At 39.5% G+C, this 15,950-nt stretch overlaps 1 protein-coding gene across 3 annotated transcripts in view; it reads left to right on the top strand.

Moving 5' to 3' along the window:
• The window catches only part of SYNJ2BP (synaptojanin 2 binding protein), a 54,595-nt gene extending 42,295 nt beyond the window's left edge, over window positions 1-12,300 (top strand). The window contains exons 4-5 of one of the 3 annotated variants that reach the window (XR_004348330.1): window positions 541-1,737; window positions 2,588-3,046. Coding sequence is in view for 1 of the 3 variants with exons in the window: in XM_032621965.1 (XP_032477856.1) it covers window positions 541-681 (141 nt within the window). In the remaining 2 variants the exon portion in view is untranslated. Of the gene's footprint in view, window positions 1-540 lie in introns of all 3 variants that reach the window. The other 2 variants (XR_004348331.1, XM_032621965.1) reach the window with 2 other exon arrangements.
• The last annotated feature ends 3,650 nt before the right edge of the window (window positions 12,301-15,950 follow it).

The raw sequence follows: 15,950 nt of genomic DNA, 5'->3' as shown, positions 1-15,950 counted from the left end.
ATAGGGGATGAAGGACAGGACCCCACCTTCGGAAGGAGTGGGTACCTTTTGGGAATTGGAAGTATTTCTAAATAATGGCATTGCACCTGTGTTGACATTGCTCAGATCTGCTCTTATTGCACTCTGATGACTGATAATCTTTCTAGAAAGATGGACACACCCTGCCCCTGGCCAGTAATTTCCAGGCTCCCTATAGGATCAACAGGCTTCACCTCATATCTTCATTTTCCTGGTATGATACACATATAGCTTGGTGGAGACAGTACAGAAATAGAAAGAGGTTATCTCAGGGGTCCCTGTAGGTCAGTAGCACAGCAAGGTTAAATGCCTCCCCATCAGATTTATTTTGTTTCCAAAGAATTGGTGAGATTGTTGTATCAACTCAGGACAAACAGAGAGGACTCCTGTTCGATAGTGCTTGGGGTTTACAGCTTTGGGTGGTATAGAGACTGTAGACCCAGGTAATGTGTCAGCTTGGACATTTCAGTTGTGGTAAACACACATTGGTCACTAGAGTTAACATTTTTCTTCCCCTTCCAGTTACAGGTGCAGAATGGGCCTCTAGGACATCACGGTGAAGGGGAGCCAAGTGGTATCCCCATAACTGTGGTGCTGGTGCCCGTGTTTGCCCTCATCATGGTAGCAGCCTGGGCCTTCATGAGATACCGGCAACGACTTTGAAAAGCTTGCTTTCTTCCAGTGCTCCCGCAGAAGAAGATACATTTCTCTCTTTCTCTCACCCTCCTCCCTTGCCATTCTCCCATAACTTTCCCTCTCTCTACATAGCCAACACACAATTTAAAGAGACTGCTACCCAACCAGAACCTTGCTGCTCAAAATCTCTAAACCCTCATACTCTGGTGGGAGAGTAAAGGCCTTGTTTGAAGGAATGCTGAAAGAAGGACTTGCTTAGAACAAATGAAGAGTTATATATTTTACTAGGACCACCAATAGAAGTTCAGCTGCAACCCAGGGAGGGAGAGGTCCAGTCTTCCCATCACCATGCGTGATTCCTTTTTTCTTACCTGGCATGTGTCAAAGATCAGCTGTAATAAGAGGAAGAAAGGATTTTTCTCTTTAATGATCTTCGTTGGGAAGTTTTTGTGTCCTTTATTTAATTTCTAACTACCTACTTGGGCACCTACTTTGTATCAAACAGAGGTGAATGAAGAGAGAATTTCTACTTTTTTAAGAAAGCAAAAAAAATACACACACACACACATATACATATTCATATATGATAGTATAATAGTGATGCCTTATGGAGAATTAAAGAGAAAGCAACTCTGGTTTCTGGGTTTCTGATGTAAGAATTAAGGGATAATCTTAATTGAAGAATTCGATACATAGCAGGAGTGAGAGAGTGAGCCTTAAGAGAGGATGCAACTAATTAAAAATCTTAGAACAATATTTCTTCTCATAATAGCTGCAGTGAAGTTGAGGTAAAATGCCATAATCCAGCTTTGTGCAAGTCAGTCTATTTAAAAAACTCGGGAGATGTAAATATAAACCTTACTAATCTCTGGGCTACCCTAGTGACTGTTTTGGTACCTTACAGACCTGATAAAGGATCAGCTGGAATGACTGTGGTCAGAGCTATAACTATGGCGATGGGGCCAAACCAACCCAGTGAAAAAACTCAGGCTATCTACCAGTCTTGTTTCGACTAACAGGCAAAATCTGAGAAAGGGACTGCTGCCAGCAGGATGGGCATGAAATCAGCTCTGCTTCAATTCAGTTAAGTTGAAAGGATTTGGATTGCTACTGTTTTTTGAAAGGTTCTGAACGCTGGTTATGGCTTTTAATGAATAAATCATTTTGCGGGGAAGGCGAAGAAAAGAGTTTTGTTTGTTTTAGGGGCTAGGGAAGTTTGGTGGATGCTTCAAGGAGAAACCTTATGGATGAATGGATGTTAGGGAATACCAAGGATATAAATGAGGTGGGAACCCTCCTGTTCGTGTGGTATTGAAGGTTGGTTTTAAAGCACTAAGGAGAGCTGAACCAAGACTAATTTTCTGGCTTAAAGAAAATCATTTCCATCCTCTAAATATACTGGCCAGGCTATAGGCTTTATATAATCTTGACAGCAAGAGTATGAAAACTTTCCCTCAGGCAGTCAGTTGTGTCCAATTTTTAGCATGGATGATCTGGTAAGAATTTTATAAATGTTGATTGGACATCAGCTTTGTTACGACTTTTACAAAGAAGCAAAATACATAGCCTCCATTCCTAAAGGGTTTTTTTTGTTGTTGTTCCAGTTGGGAAGAGAACACCTTTACACATAAAATAATATACAATTACCTCCATAGGCAGGGCAGTGTAAGTTAGTGTCAAATTTATATTGCAAACCAAAGGGAACGGTTACTGAGAATAGAGGCACTTGAGAAAGTTCCGTGGAGGAAGGGGACAAGTTAAGGACCCTTGAGGAGCTCACAGTCAAGAGAATTCATAAATAGATGAGAAGTTAAAAGTATATCATCAGGTTAAGTAATAGTTGAGAACAATAATAAAAGATGGTACTTTTCAGAGTATGATGCAGCTACAAAGACGTGCAGACACATTTTCTTTTTTCTTTTTTTTTTTTTAGGAACTCAGAAAAAGAAAGCTGTCACGTAATGGCATCAGGCCAGAGTGGAAAGGGAAGGCTTTTAAAAATAAAAACCCCAGTTAAGACCTTGCCTCTGGGTCACCTATTGGTATAAGAAGAAACTTGCTGTAAACAAATCCTAAGAGGATTTCTGCCTTCAGACCTGAACCGTTCAGTACCTCTGAGACTCACTTAGACAACTGCATTCAGTATTCCAGTTCTCACCTCAGCCAGCTCCTCTGTGGAGGCACAACCTCGGGTGCCCTCCCTGTATCTGGAGGAATGTGCAGCAGCTTCTGCAGTGGGCCTGCTTTCCTCCCAGGATTCCTTTCGGGGTTTGGACATTAACTCCTGAGAGGACCTTGAGACATAACAAAAGGAAGCAAATGGCAAGCAGGAAGGAAAGCTATTTTGTTTGTTGTTTGTTGGTATATGTAAATAAAAACACCTATCCCATCATTGGTAGAGGTTTTGCTTTGGTCGATAATAGGGATTCCAATGCACTTTAATAATTCAGGTTTTCTCTGGAATTAAATAGCATTTAAAGATCAATATAGTAAAGGTTTAGGCAAGTATGCTACTTCAATTATATTCTTATTTCTGATTCTCTAGAAAATTCAATTATCATAGATGAAGTATTGGAGTCCATTGTAGGTCATTAAAAAATTCATCCTATTTATAGATTGAATCTAAGATTTCTATCACTTTATCGATTGTAGCTAATATTCTTCCCACCTAAATTACTGTGTTCAAAGTTTTAAAAATTGAATGAGAATCTTTTTTAAGACATTTACTTAAAACACTTTGCTACATTTATCATCCTATATTATACATACAATTCTAATAAGACGTTGTTTGCTTCAGTCGTCTCTCTTTTCCTGCCAAGTTTTAACCAATGCTATTGATTTAACTTAATCACACCACCTAGACATGTATAATAGAAAAAGGAAATTAATACCTGTTACTACATTCTGTGCCGGGTACTAAACTAAACCCTGATTGGTAACACTGTTTCTTCATGCCTCACAACTCTGAAGCCTAAGTATTGTTAAAAAGACACTAAAGAAAAGAGAATAAATTGTTCTACTAAGATTACATAGGTGGTAATAATAGAATCAGGATTTAAACTCAGGACTTCAGGTGCCACCACCAATATTTCCTTACTGGCAGTGGTTCTCAAAGTGAGGTCTCTGGACAAAAACATCAGCATTACCTGGGAACTTGTTAGGAAAGCAAATTCTTGGGCTCTACCCTAGACCTACTGAATCAGAAATTGAGTAGGGCACCCAGCAGTCTGTTTTAATACTCCCTCCAGGTGACTGATGCACATTAAAGTTTGAGAATCACTGCTCTATGCCAATAGTCACCTTTTTCTCAGGTTAGAATCACCCAGAGAGCTGATAAAAATTCTGATGCCCAGGCTGCACCTAGATCAATTAAGCAGAATCTCTAGGGGTGGGAATAGGGCAGCAGTAGAACAGAGTTCATGTAATTCCAGGGTGCAGTGTCAGGAAAAAAAAAAAAAACGCTCTGGCATTTAAACCTAGACACTTTAAATTATTGAATTACATACAGGCATTGCTCCAGCCAAAAATGAGAATTGCACTTGGGCCTTTTTGGAGCCCAGCTCCCCATTAGCTTCTGCCTCAAGTATAGATGTGGAATTAGAAGTGGAGCAGTATTTGGCTTCTGATTTGCTAAGGACTGACCAAACTCCAGCAAAATGTATTAGCGTGTCAGTGTGTGCCTCTATTAAATTAAAACCAAATCATAGAACATTGGAGCTAAAAGATTCTAGGATGAATCTGTCTTAAAGATGAGAAAATCAAGGTTCAGAGATGTGAACTAACTTAACCCAGATCAAAGACTTAGTCTGTGGCAGAGGTGCCCTTTCTGTCTCATATATATGTCTTGAATGTATCCACTGTATGAACATAGACAAAGCTATCCTTTTTATCTCAGTCCACTTCCATCTTCTTTCTTTGGACCTTAAAGATCAGAAGAACTGATTGACAGCTGAAGGGTATTGCAAGCATCATGCAGAATTGGGAGATTACACAGAGTAATCTGAGAAAGACCTTGTATCAAATTCAATCAGATGAGCTCTTCTGAGACTAGTTCCAATAGTTCAAAACTAGAAAAGTATTTTTTTTACATTGGACATTGTTTTTGTTGTGTAGATAAGCAATTTTTAAAATATTTTTTAAAATGAAACAAGGTTCTCAACTATGTGGGGGAGTAGAGTTCATGTAATTTCATGTGAAGACAATAAACATTATAACTATTTTAGTTGAAATTTATCTTTGGACAGATGAGAGTTTTTTTCTTCATTCAACAAATGAGTGCCTACTATGTGCTAGGTGCTGAAAATATAAATTAAATATGGTCACTCTAAGCTGAAATAGCTCATTATCTGAAAGTGGGGCAGTATTTGTTGGTGATCTTGATGTTAAAGTATTTTTCTGATATCACCTAGAAATAGTAGATTGAGTTGTGAAGCTCTTTACCTCTCATTTATAATAGGTTTACGGTTGGTTGGTATCCTGGGGTAAGCCCCTTTTGCTGTTTCTCTTTTTATCTGCAAATCTTTTTGAGACAAGCACTCACATCCGAAAGGGCAATTGCTACCAAAAGGAAGACCGTATTTTAAGGAATTCTGTTCTGATCAGAACCAAGTTCTTAACAGCCATAGTCTCTTGCCTGATGTTGATATTTATAGAGAGACTCCAAAGCACTTGATCTGCTTACCTGATATACTTGACGATACTGTAATAACCTATATGATAAGAAAGCATTGTTGTGTCTAAAGAATCAAATTATAGCAACCACTAGGTCTTGTTTCTAAATGTTTTCCTTACTGTTCATATTCTCTTTCTTTTTGCAGGGGAAAGGGGGAAAGGGAGAGAGCTGAAATGTGGTTTCAAATGCAAGTCAATCATTAACAGAGTCATTTACAAAAGAACTTTGTATTTACTGTAATCATTAAATTGCTTGACCAGTCACAGGAAAATGGGTGATCCTTCCTACTTTGCAGATTTGCGAATGGAATCACAAAATTGAATCCCATTTTAATTCTGTATCGGCAATGCTGATTTGAATATGAGTTTCTTATTACTGTTTTTGACGTTGAACGTTGTTTTTATTGTGTGAAATACATGCGCATTTTACCCCCAAGACACGTTAGTCTTTATAAGATTATTTTCCTTATGAACCTTATTTTATTTTGCTTCCTTTCTACTTTGATCCTAACGTCATATTGCATGCCTGGATCTAAAGAGCAGTCAGTTTCTCAGATCAAATAGATGCCCTGTAGCAACTTGGAAGACATATGGACATAAAACCGTATTTTCTAAGGAATACCATTATAAATTAAATACGTTAATGATGCCATCAAAACAGATAATAATCTCTCTTAAGCTTTTCTATTTGATACCAGATACAGTACATGAAATAATAGTGTATCTAACTGTGCCTAACTTAGTATTGGCATTTAACAAAAACTTGTTGCATTTGTCAGTAAATCTTTACAATCTTTTCCACCTTATCTTGGGGATTGTTGAATAAATATCTCCTTATTTAACCACCAACTTCCTGGGGTAACACTCTGACAGAGCAATGGAAAGAGAAAAGAAAGAAATCTAAATGATCAGTTTGAGGCTTAGCTTTGACATAGAAGATTAGGAGATAAGGATAAGGGCTCTATCATGTACTGCTAATAATAATTGGCTAACAATTATTAAGCTCTCATCAATTTATTTCAATCTTATTTTAGCTACTGTGCTAAGCCCTTTACATGTGTTTATTTAAGCCTCACAACAACTCTATAACTGCTGCTGTTATCCCCATTTTACAGATGAGATAAGCGACAGACATAGATTAATTTGCCTAAATTACACAGCTATTAAGTGCCAGAGCTGGGATTTAAACTCAGGCAGTTTAGCTCCAGAACCTACATTCATAACCATTACACTATGCTGTCTCTACTCTCCATGGTTCCAGGCACGACACTGGGCCATCCTTTTCCATAACTTATAAATGTCCGTGAATTCTCACAACTATGCGAGTCAGTATCAATAATTCTATTTTTATAGATAGGGTAACTCAAGGCCTAAAGAAGTTAATAACTTGCTCAAGATACATTGCTAATTAATGCCAGAGGTGGGAATTTCCTTCAAGCCAGTGAGGAGTCTCATTTCTCTTCCATCATTCCAGGAAATTAAAGTTTATTATACTGAATTTGGCTCAACCATGCTAGCATAGCCTTCCATTATGGATAATAGGGAATTGACTGCATTAGGTTAAATGTTCTACCACAATAGCCGTAGTAGTACCATTCGTTTTATACAAAGTTTGAAAACAATTACCAACATTTGCTATCTGACTTGTCTTCCCTCCATCCCCCAAAACCTTACAAGATACATAGAATACAGAAAGGGGTTTGAGCCACAGGATGTGAAAGGACTTGTCAGAACTGAATATTGACTTTTGCCCAAGTTACCTTGTATATAGCTGACTCTGATAGGAAAAGTCATTATTGCTGCATCATATGACTTAAGCAAAGACCAGACCTGGAGTCAAAGTGCTAGTGTCTAACTGTAATGTGTACAGAATGGCCATTTTCTCCCTTGATGGGCAAAGAAGGTATGTTAAGTTATCAATTACATAAACCACTGCAAAGCTTAATGGCTTAAATTTTTTAAAATTCTTCTTAAAGAGATTCTATGAATTGACTGTTTCTTCTGCTACCACCTAGAGTCACATGGAACAGCATTCGTCTGATGGCAGAAGAAGGGTAAGTAGTCCAAGATGGCCTCTCTCTCCTGTCTGGTACTTAGTGCTAGCTATAGCCAAGGGTGCCTTGCTTTTTCTCCACATGGCCTCTCATTTTCCAATAGACTAGATTGGGCTCTTCATAGCAGGGGAAGAGGGGTTCTCAGGGAATTGTTCTAAGAAGGCAAGTCCCAATGTGGAAAGTGCTAGTCAAGTCTTTGTACTTGTCACACTTGCTGATGTTTTATTGACCAGACCAGGCCATGGCCAAGCCTAGAGTCATTATCGGATGGGACCTAAACCCCACCTCTTGATGGAAGCAGTGCAAAGAATTTGTGGTCATTTTTAATCCACAGAGGAAGAAACCCAACTTCAAACAGCGAAGACCAGGGTTCAGCAAATTTTTTCTCAAAGGACAAGATAGTAAGTATTTTAGGCTTGCAGGCCTTGGGTCTTTGCAGTTTTGGTATGAAAGCAACCATAGACAATATATATGCAAAAGGGTGTGGCTGTTTTCCAGTAAAACTTTATTTACAAAAACTGAGGTCCTGCTACACTATAGTTTGAGGACTGCTGCCAAAGACTACCGCAGGTTGAGATAGACTTCTAAGAGTGAAAACGAGAGAAGAAAGCTCCCAAATGTTGATCCCTTGGAGTCCCAAATTGAGGAGCATTGACACATTTCCTAGGAAAGGATCTTTTTAAGAATCTCTAATCCTGGGGCTTCCCTGGTGGCACAGTGGTCGAGAGTCTGCCTGCCGATGCAGCGGACGCGGGTTCGTGCCCCGGTCCGGGAGGATCCCACATGCCGCGGAGTGGCTAGGCTGGGCCTGTGAGCCATGGCCGCTGAACCTGCACGTCCCGAGCCTGTGCTCCGCAACGGGAGAGGCCACAACAGTGAGAGGCCCGCGTAACTCAAAAAGAAAAAAAAAGAGAATCTCTTATCCTACAAGAAAGAGAAGCCAGGGAAAGTTCAATGAAAATTTCCCCTGCTGTAATTTTGGAAATGAAGAGTGACCATTGTCAGACTTCATGAAGCACCCATCATAGCCAGGATACCATCCAAAATTCAAGGATTCACATAAAAGTTATAACAGTATTAAGAACTCACCAGGCAGTTTATGGAAGTTATTTCATTCCATGCTTAAATAATGTTATTAGATTGAAATTATTACCCTATGATAAAGATGGAAAGATAGAACTTTGGAGATGTGAAGTTAACTGTCTCTAGTTCATATCATTATTAATGTTAAAACCTAAACAGTCAAGGTTTGAAACCAGAACCAGAATATTTTCTGGCTCCTTATACTCCACCACATTGCCTTTGCCTTTTGAGTTTGGAGGAAAGTAATCTATGTAGAAAAATAACTTACTGGAGAAATTATTTGGTACTAGTCACACACACACACACAATAGTGTCTCTTCAGATGCAGAAAAAAGATAGGGAATAAGAAAGGATTGGTAGTTTTCTCCTACCTGTTTTAAATATTGTGCATTAATAGAATACTTGAGGTATAGTAAGGCCAAAAGATCAGGAGAAAACTGACATTGAAAAGATAGTTTGTTGCTCACAGTTTCCAAGAAAAGAGGACACACTGTGCCATGGGGGCCACACAGGGAAGCACTGATGCTGGTCACAAAGCAGAGGGAGAGGGAGGAACTGTGGGCAAGAGACTTTATTGTGGTTTCCATGAGAAGGAACAGACAAGACCAGGTAAGCAGGCTTAGGATTGGCTAGTTTGAATAATGTCAGTGGTCTCTGTGGCATAGGGGCTGTCCCTAGCTATCTGGTACCTGGCCTTGGGGGTGATTAGGGCATGTGGATAATGGCCCTAAGTGTGAGAGCTCAGAAAAGAGGTAGTTGGAATGTGGGCTCTGGATTGTCTGGTTTGTATTTGAAAACTGCGCTCATGAGAGAGTTGTTTACTATCTCTAAAAATTGACTAACACTGGGAGGAGTAGTCCATTCAGGGTCAGGAAGGCCCCAGATGTCAAAGCATCAAAATACAGAAGATAAAAAACACTGGTTACACTGCCACTACTACTATAGTGGGATCTCTGTCCCTCTAATTTCTGCCTTTACTCCCAAACCTACAGAAATGACTGAGATAGCCAAAGGTAATCAGAACTATCTAGAAAATAGCCAAGAACAAGGAAGGAAGCAAAACAACAACAGAGGGTTCTGGTTCAAGATGACAACATAGGAAAACCCTGATCTCACTTCTTCTCACACACTGAGTCTACAGCTACCTACAGAACAATTTTCTCTTAAAAAAACCTAAAGACTGGCTAAGTGATGACCACATCAGGCAAACAAGAGGAAAACCACCTCAAACTGGGCAGGAGGCTGGGATACAATCTTGCCATAAACCCCATCCCCAACACAGTGGCACACAACCCAGAGAAAACTCAAGACCCGAAGCTTCTCCCTGAGGAGCAAAGGGTTTTATTTCCACATCAGTAACCTCAACTTTTAGGACCTGCACCAGAGAGATGACCCCCAACATCTTTGAAAACTAACGGGACCCACAAGACTGTAGTAATCTGGGAGACATTTCTTAAAGAGCCCATGCACTGAGAAGAGCACCAGGGCTCAGCTCATCCATCAGCCAATTACACCCAGACTTAAAGTGAAAGAGGCTCGAAGATCAGGAACAAGACAAGGATGACCACTATCACCACTTTTATTCAACATAGTATTGGAAGTCCTAGCCATGGCAATGAGACAAGAAATAGAAACAAAAGGAATCCAAATTGAAGAAGTAAAGCTGTCATTGTTTGCAGATGATATGATACTATACATAGAAAATCCTAAAGACACCACTGGAAAACTACTAGAACTCATCAATGAATACAGTAAAGTTGCATAATACAAAATTAATATACAAAAATTTGTTGGGCTTCCCTGGTGGCGCAGTGGTTGAGAGTCCACCTGCCGATGCAGGGGACATGGGTTCGTGCCCCGGTCTGGGAAGATCCCACATGCCGCGGAGCGGCTAGGCCCATGAGCCATGGCCGCTGAGCCTGCGCGTCCGGAGCCTGTGCTCCGCAACGGGAGAGGCCACAACAGTGAGAGGCCCACGTACCGCAAAAAAAAAAAAAAAAAAAAAAATTGTTGCATTTCAATACACTAACAACAAACTATCAGAGAAAATAAGAGAACAATCCCATTTACAATCACATGCAAAGAATGAAATACCTAGGATAAAATCTAACTAAGGAGGTAAAATGACTGTACTCAGAAAACTATAAGAAATTAAGGAAAAAATGGAAGACAATACAAACAAATGGAAAGATATACCATGCTCATGGATTGGAAAAATTAATATTGTTAAAATGAGCTTACTACCCCGGGCAGTCTACAGATTCAGTGCAATCCTTATGAAAATACCAATAGCATTTTTCACAGAACTATTATAAATAATTCTGAAATTTCCACGGAAATACAAAAGACCCTAAATATCCAAAGCAATCTTGAGAGAGAACAAAGCTGGAAGTATCACACTTCCTGAATTCAAACTATACTACAAAACTACAGTGGTGAAAAACCCACATTTATACAGAAATTAACCTACAACAAAGGAGGCAAGAAAATACAATGGGGAACAGATAACCTTTTTGGTAAATTATGTCGGGAAAACTGGACAGGAACATAGAAAAGAATCTAACAGGACAACTTTCTCACCCCTTATGTATAAATAAACTCAGAATGGATTAAAGACTCAAATGTAAGACCTGAAATCATAAAACATCTAGAAGGAAACAGAGAGAGTGCATTCTTTGACATTCTTCTTTGGCAAAGGAAACAAAACATAAACCAATGGAACCTAATCAAACTAAAAAGGTTTTGCACAGTGGCAGAAACTATGGACAAAGTGAAAAGGCCGCCTAATGGATGGGAACAGATATTTGCAAATGATATATCTGATGAGGGGTTAATATCCACAATATACAACTAAACATGAAAAAAAAAAACCCAATAAGCTGATTAAAACATGGGCAGAGGACCTGAAGAGTTTCCAAAGAAGACATATAGATGGCCAACAGGCACATGAAAAGATGCTCAACATCACTAATCATTAGAGAAATGCAAATCAAAGATACAATGAGATACAACCTCACAACTTTCAGAATGGTTATTATCAAAAAGACAAGGAACAATGAGTGTCAGTGAAGATGTGGAGAAAAGGGAACCCTCATGCACTGTTGGTAGGAATGTAAATTGGTGCAGCCACTATGGAAAATAGTATGGAGATTCATCAAAAGCTAAAAGTAAAACTACCATATGATCCAGCAATTCCACGCCTGGGTATAAAGGAAAACACTAATTCAGAAGGCTGACAGCTGAAGTTTGTGGAAATGCGAGAGGCCAGAAGAGAGTGGCATCTGGCATCATATATTTAAAGTGTAGTAAACTTAAATGAGTATAATCTATAAATATATTGAATCACTGTGTTGTACACCTGAAAACATATAATATTGTAAATCAACTATACTTCAGTTTAAAAATAAGAAAAGAAATTACGTTTTTTCTCGTGGTGAATTCTCTTCAGGCTGAGTTAAATCATACTTGTATCTTTTTGAATATTCCTGCGTGCACTGATTTTTTAAAAATCCTCCAGTATTGCATACAACACATTTACACAGTGGTGCATTCTTCTCTTCTAAATATTAATGTGTGTGTTAATATGATCCACAAGAGGATTAGTCAAGTGAGATAAGCTGTTCATGTTAACTTCCTTATTTTGAGTTGATTCAATTTACAAGCAGTTCTGTGTAGAAATGATTTTTGAAAAGACAAAGAAAATGAAGTATGAAACAGTGATGATCATGATAATGATGCACTCTTCTGGAAAGAGCTAAAAAGAAGCTAAAGTCAGAATTGTTTTATAAATCAATTCTTTTGAGGTATACTCAGCATACAATAAAATGTACAGATTTAAGGATGCGGCTTGATGAGTTTTGACTCGTAAGCACCATCCTGTCTTAGTCTGTTTGGACTGCTATAATAAAATACCTTAGACTCGGTGTCTTATAAACAAGAATACTTAATTTCTCACAGTTCTGAAGGCTAGGAAGTCCAAGATCAAGGCACCAGCAGATTTAGTGTCTGGTGAGAACCACGTCCTGGCTCATAGATGACTCCTTCTCACTGTAACCACACAGGGCAGAAGGGGTGAAGGATCTCTCTGAGTCCTCTTCTATAAAAGCACTAATCACCTTCCAAAGACCCCACCTGCTAATACCACCACCTTGGGGGTTAGGATTTAAAACGTTCATCTTGAGAACACTCCAATCAAGATTCAGAAGTTTCCCATCACTCCAGAAACTTCCCTCCATCCCTCCCTTCCCTCACATCACGAAAACAGTGATTTTAATTCTGTTCCCCTATATTATTTTCTGGACTATTCCAGAACTTCATACAAATGAAGTCCTGTATGAAGTTTCTTTGGTCTGATTTCTTTCTATCATAATATCTATGAGATAGATACATCCATGTTCTTACACATGTTGGAAACTTGTTCAGATTTACTGAGGATTATCGTACTAAATGAATATGCCAGTTTGCCATTCATCTATTCAGTACTGGTTGTTTGTTTCCAGTCTGTGGAATAAACTTGTGAATAATGCTGCTATAAATATCCACATACGAATCACTGTGGGGAACGTCCTGTGGCTGGAATCACTGAGACGTAGGGCAAATATAAGTTTAACTTTATTAGAAACTATTATTATCCACCCTACCTTTTCTACTCATGACACTATTTATTCTTTCATTCCGTTAATCACCCCCAACACATTCTGTTTTTATAAAGTATGAGAGAATCTGATTCTTTCCTCAAAATTCTTACACAAAGAAGCTTCCATTCTCCTCTCCATTTTGTAATTTCTTAATTACAAATTGAAGCCTTGTCTCATTTTGGTTTCAGGAAAAAAATGTCAATCACTGTCTTAAAATTGCACAACACCCACTGATTCTTCCCCTGTGACTTCTCCAAGAGGCCGTGGGACCACTCAGCCCAAGCTATACACTCCATTTTTCCTAATTTCTCCCATGTTTCCTCCTCTCTAAGAGCCCTGTGCCAGGATCCCCAGGATCACTTAGCACAGCCCCTCCCCCTCATGAATACACCATTGTTATGTAAGAGCTGCCCCCTCCCTCCTGCACCTCTCTGGGGACGCCCAGCCTCCAGTCTCTCTCTGCTCTCCTCAGGACTAGACTGCTGTTTAGGAGTTGCTGTTGCAGGGATAGTCTTGCCTGCCTCCTGCTGGAGTGGATTTCTTTGGTCACTGGCTTCCTCACTCATGGGGCCTGCCTAGGCCCAAGCCCACCTGGCAGGTGATCTCTGGCTGCCTCTGCTCTGGCTGCTCCTGTTTCCGACCTGCTGCTCCCATGAACCCCCAGGTTGGCACTTCACTTCCTCTGAAATTGTGATCCCTAGGAAGGTGTCCCACAGAGTGCGTGGAGCCGCAACACAAGGCCAGCTCTCCTACAAGGTTCGCTTCAGTGGCCAAAGACACGTGCTTCACATGAGAGTCAAGAGCTTGCTGCCCAGGCATTTTCCTGTTATCACCGATAACGACCAAGGCGCCATGCAGGAGGACTACCCTTTTATCCCCTGAGACTGTTACTACTTTAGCTACCTGGAAGGGGTTCCTGGGTCCATGGGCACACTGGACACCTGCTATGGGGGTATGTGTGGCATGCTGCAGGTGGATGACTCCACTTATGAAATCAAACCACTCTAGGCTTCTTCCAAATTTGAACATCTGATTTTTTTTAACATCTTTATTGGAGTATAATTGCTTTACAATGGTGTGTTAGTTTCTGCTTTATAACAAAGTGAATCAGTTATACATATGTTCTCATATCTCTTCCCTCTTGCATCTCCCTCCCTCCCACCCTTCCTATCCCACCCCTCTAGGTGATCACAAACCACCAAGCTGATCGCCCTGTGCTATGCGGCTGCTTCCCACTAGCTATCTATTTTACGTTTGGTAGTGTATATATGTCCATGCCCCTCTCTCGCTTTGTCACAGCTTACCCTTCCCCCTCCCCATATCCTGAAGTCCATTCTCTAGTAGGTCTGTGTCTTTATTCCCATCTTACCCCTAGGTTCTTCATGACCTTTTTTTTTTTTCTTCCTAGATTCCATATATATGTGTTAGCATATGGTGTTTCTTTTTCTCTTTCTGACTTGCTTCACTCTGTATGACAGTCTCTAGATCCATCCACGTCTCTACAAATGACCCAATTTCATTGCTTTTTATGGCTGAGTAATATTCCATTGTATATATGTACCACATCTTCTTTATCCATTCATCTGTCCACGAGTATTTAGCTTGCTTCCATGTCCTGGCTATTGTAAATAGTGCTGCACTGAACATTGGGGTGCATGTGTCTTTTTGAATTATGGTTTTCTCTGAGTATATGCCCAGTAGTGGGATTGCTGGGTCATATGGTAATTCTATTTTTAGTTTTTTAAGGAACCTCCATAGTGTTCTCCATAGTGGCTGTATCAACTTACATTCCCACCAACAGTGCAAGAGCATTCCCTTTTCTGCACACCCTCTCCAGCATTTGTTGTTTTTAGATTTTCTGATGATGCCCATTCTAACTGGTGTGAGGTGTAGTTTTGATTTGCATTTCTCTAATAATTAGTGATGTTGAGCAGCTTTTCATGTGCCTCTTGGCCATCTGTATGTCTTCTTTGGAGAAATGTCTATTTAGGTCTTCTGCCCATTTTTGGATTGGGTTGTTTGTGTTTTTAACATTGAGCTGCATGAGCTGTTTATATATTTTAGAGATTAATCCTTTGTCCATTGATTCATTTGCAAATATTTTCTCCCATTCTGTGGGTTGTCTTTTCATCTTGTTTATGGTTTCCTTAGCTGTACAAAAGCTTTTAAGTTTCATTAGGTCCCATTTGTTTATTTTTGTTTTTATTTCCATTACTCTACGAGGTGGATCAAAAAAGATCTTGCTGTGATTTATGTCAAAGAGTGTTCTTCCTATGTTTTCTTCTAAGAGTTTTATAGTGTCCACTCTTACATTTAGGTCTTGAATCCATATTGAGTTTATTTTTGTGTATGGTGTTAGGGAGTGTTCTATTTTCATTCTTTTACATGTAGCTGTCCACTTTTCCCAGCACCACTTGTTAACGAGACTGTCTTTTCTTCACTGTATATCCTTGCCTCCTTTTTCATAGATTAGTTGACCATAGGTGTGTGGATTTATCTTTGGGCTTTCTGTCCTGTTCTATGTCTATATTTCTGTTTTTGTGCCAGTACCATATTGTCTTGATTACTGTAGCTTTGTAATATAGTCTGAAGTCAGGGAGTCTGATTCCTCCAGGTCCATTTTTTTCCCTCAAGACTGCTTTGGCTATTCAGGGTCTTTTGTGTCTCCATACAAATTTTAAGGTTTTTTGTTCTAGTTCTTTAAAAAATGTCATTGGTAGTTTGATAGGGATTGCACTGAATCTGTAGATTGCTTTGGGTGGTATAGTCATTTTCACAATATTGATTCTTCCAATCCAAGAACATGGTAGGTATATCTCAGCATCTGTTGGTATAATCTTTAATTTCTTTC

Source organism: Phocoena sinus, chromosome 2 (assembly GCF_008692025.1).
Source record: "Phocoena sinus isolate mPhoSin1 chromosome 2, mPhoSin1.pri, whole genome shotgun sequence".
Taxonomy (NCBI): domain Eukaryota; kingdom Metazoa; phylum Chordata; class Mammalia; order Artiodactyla; family Phocoenidae; genus Phocoena; species Phocoena sinus.
This window is presented reverse-complemented; position numbering and strand designations above follow the sequence as displayed.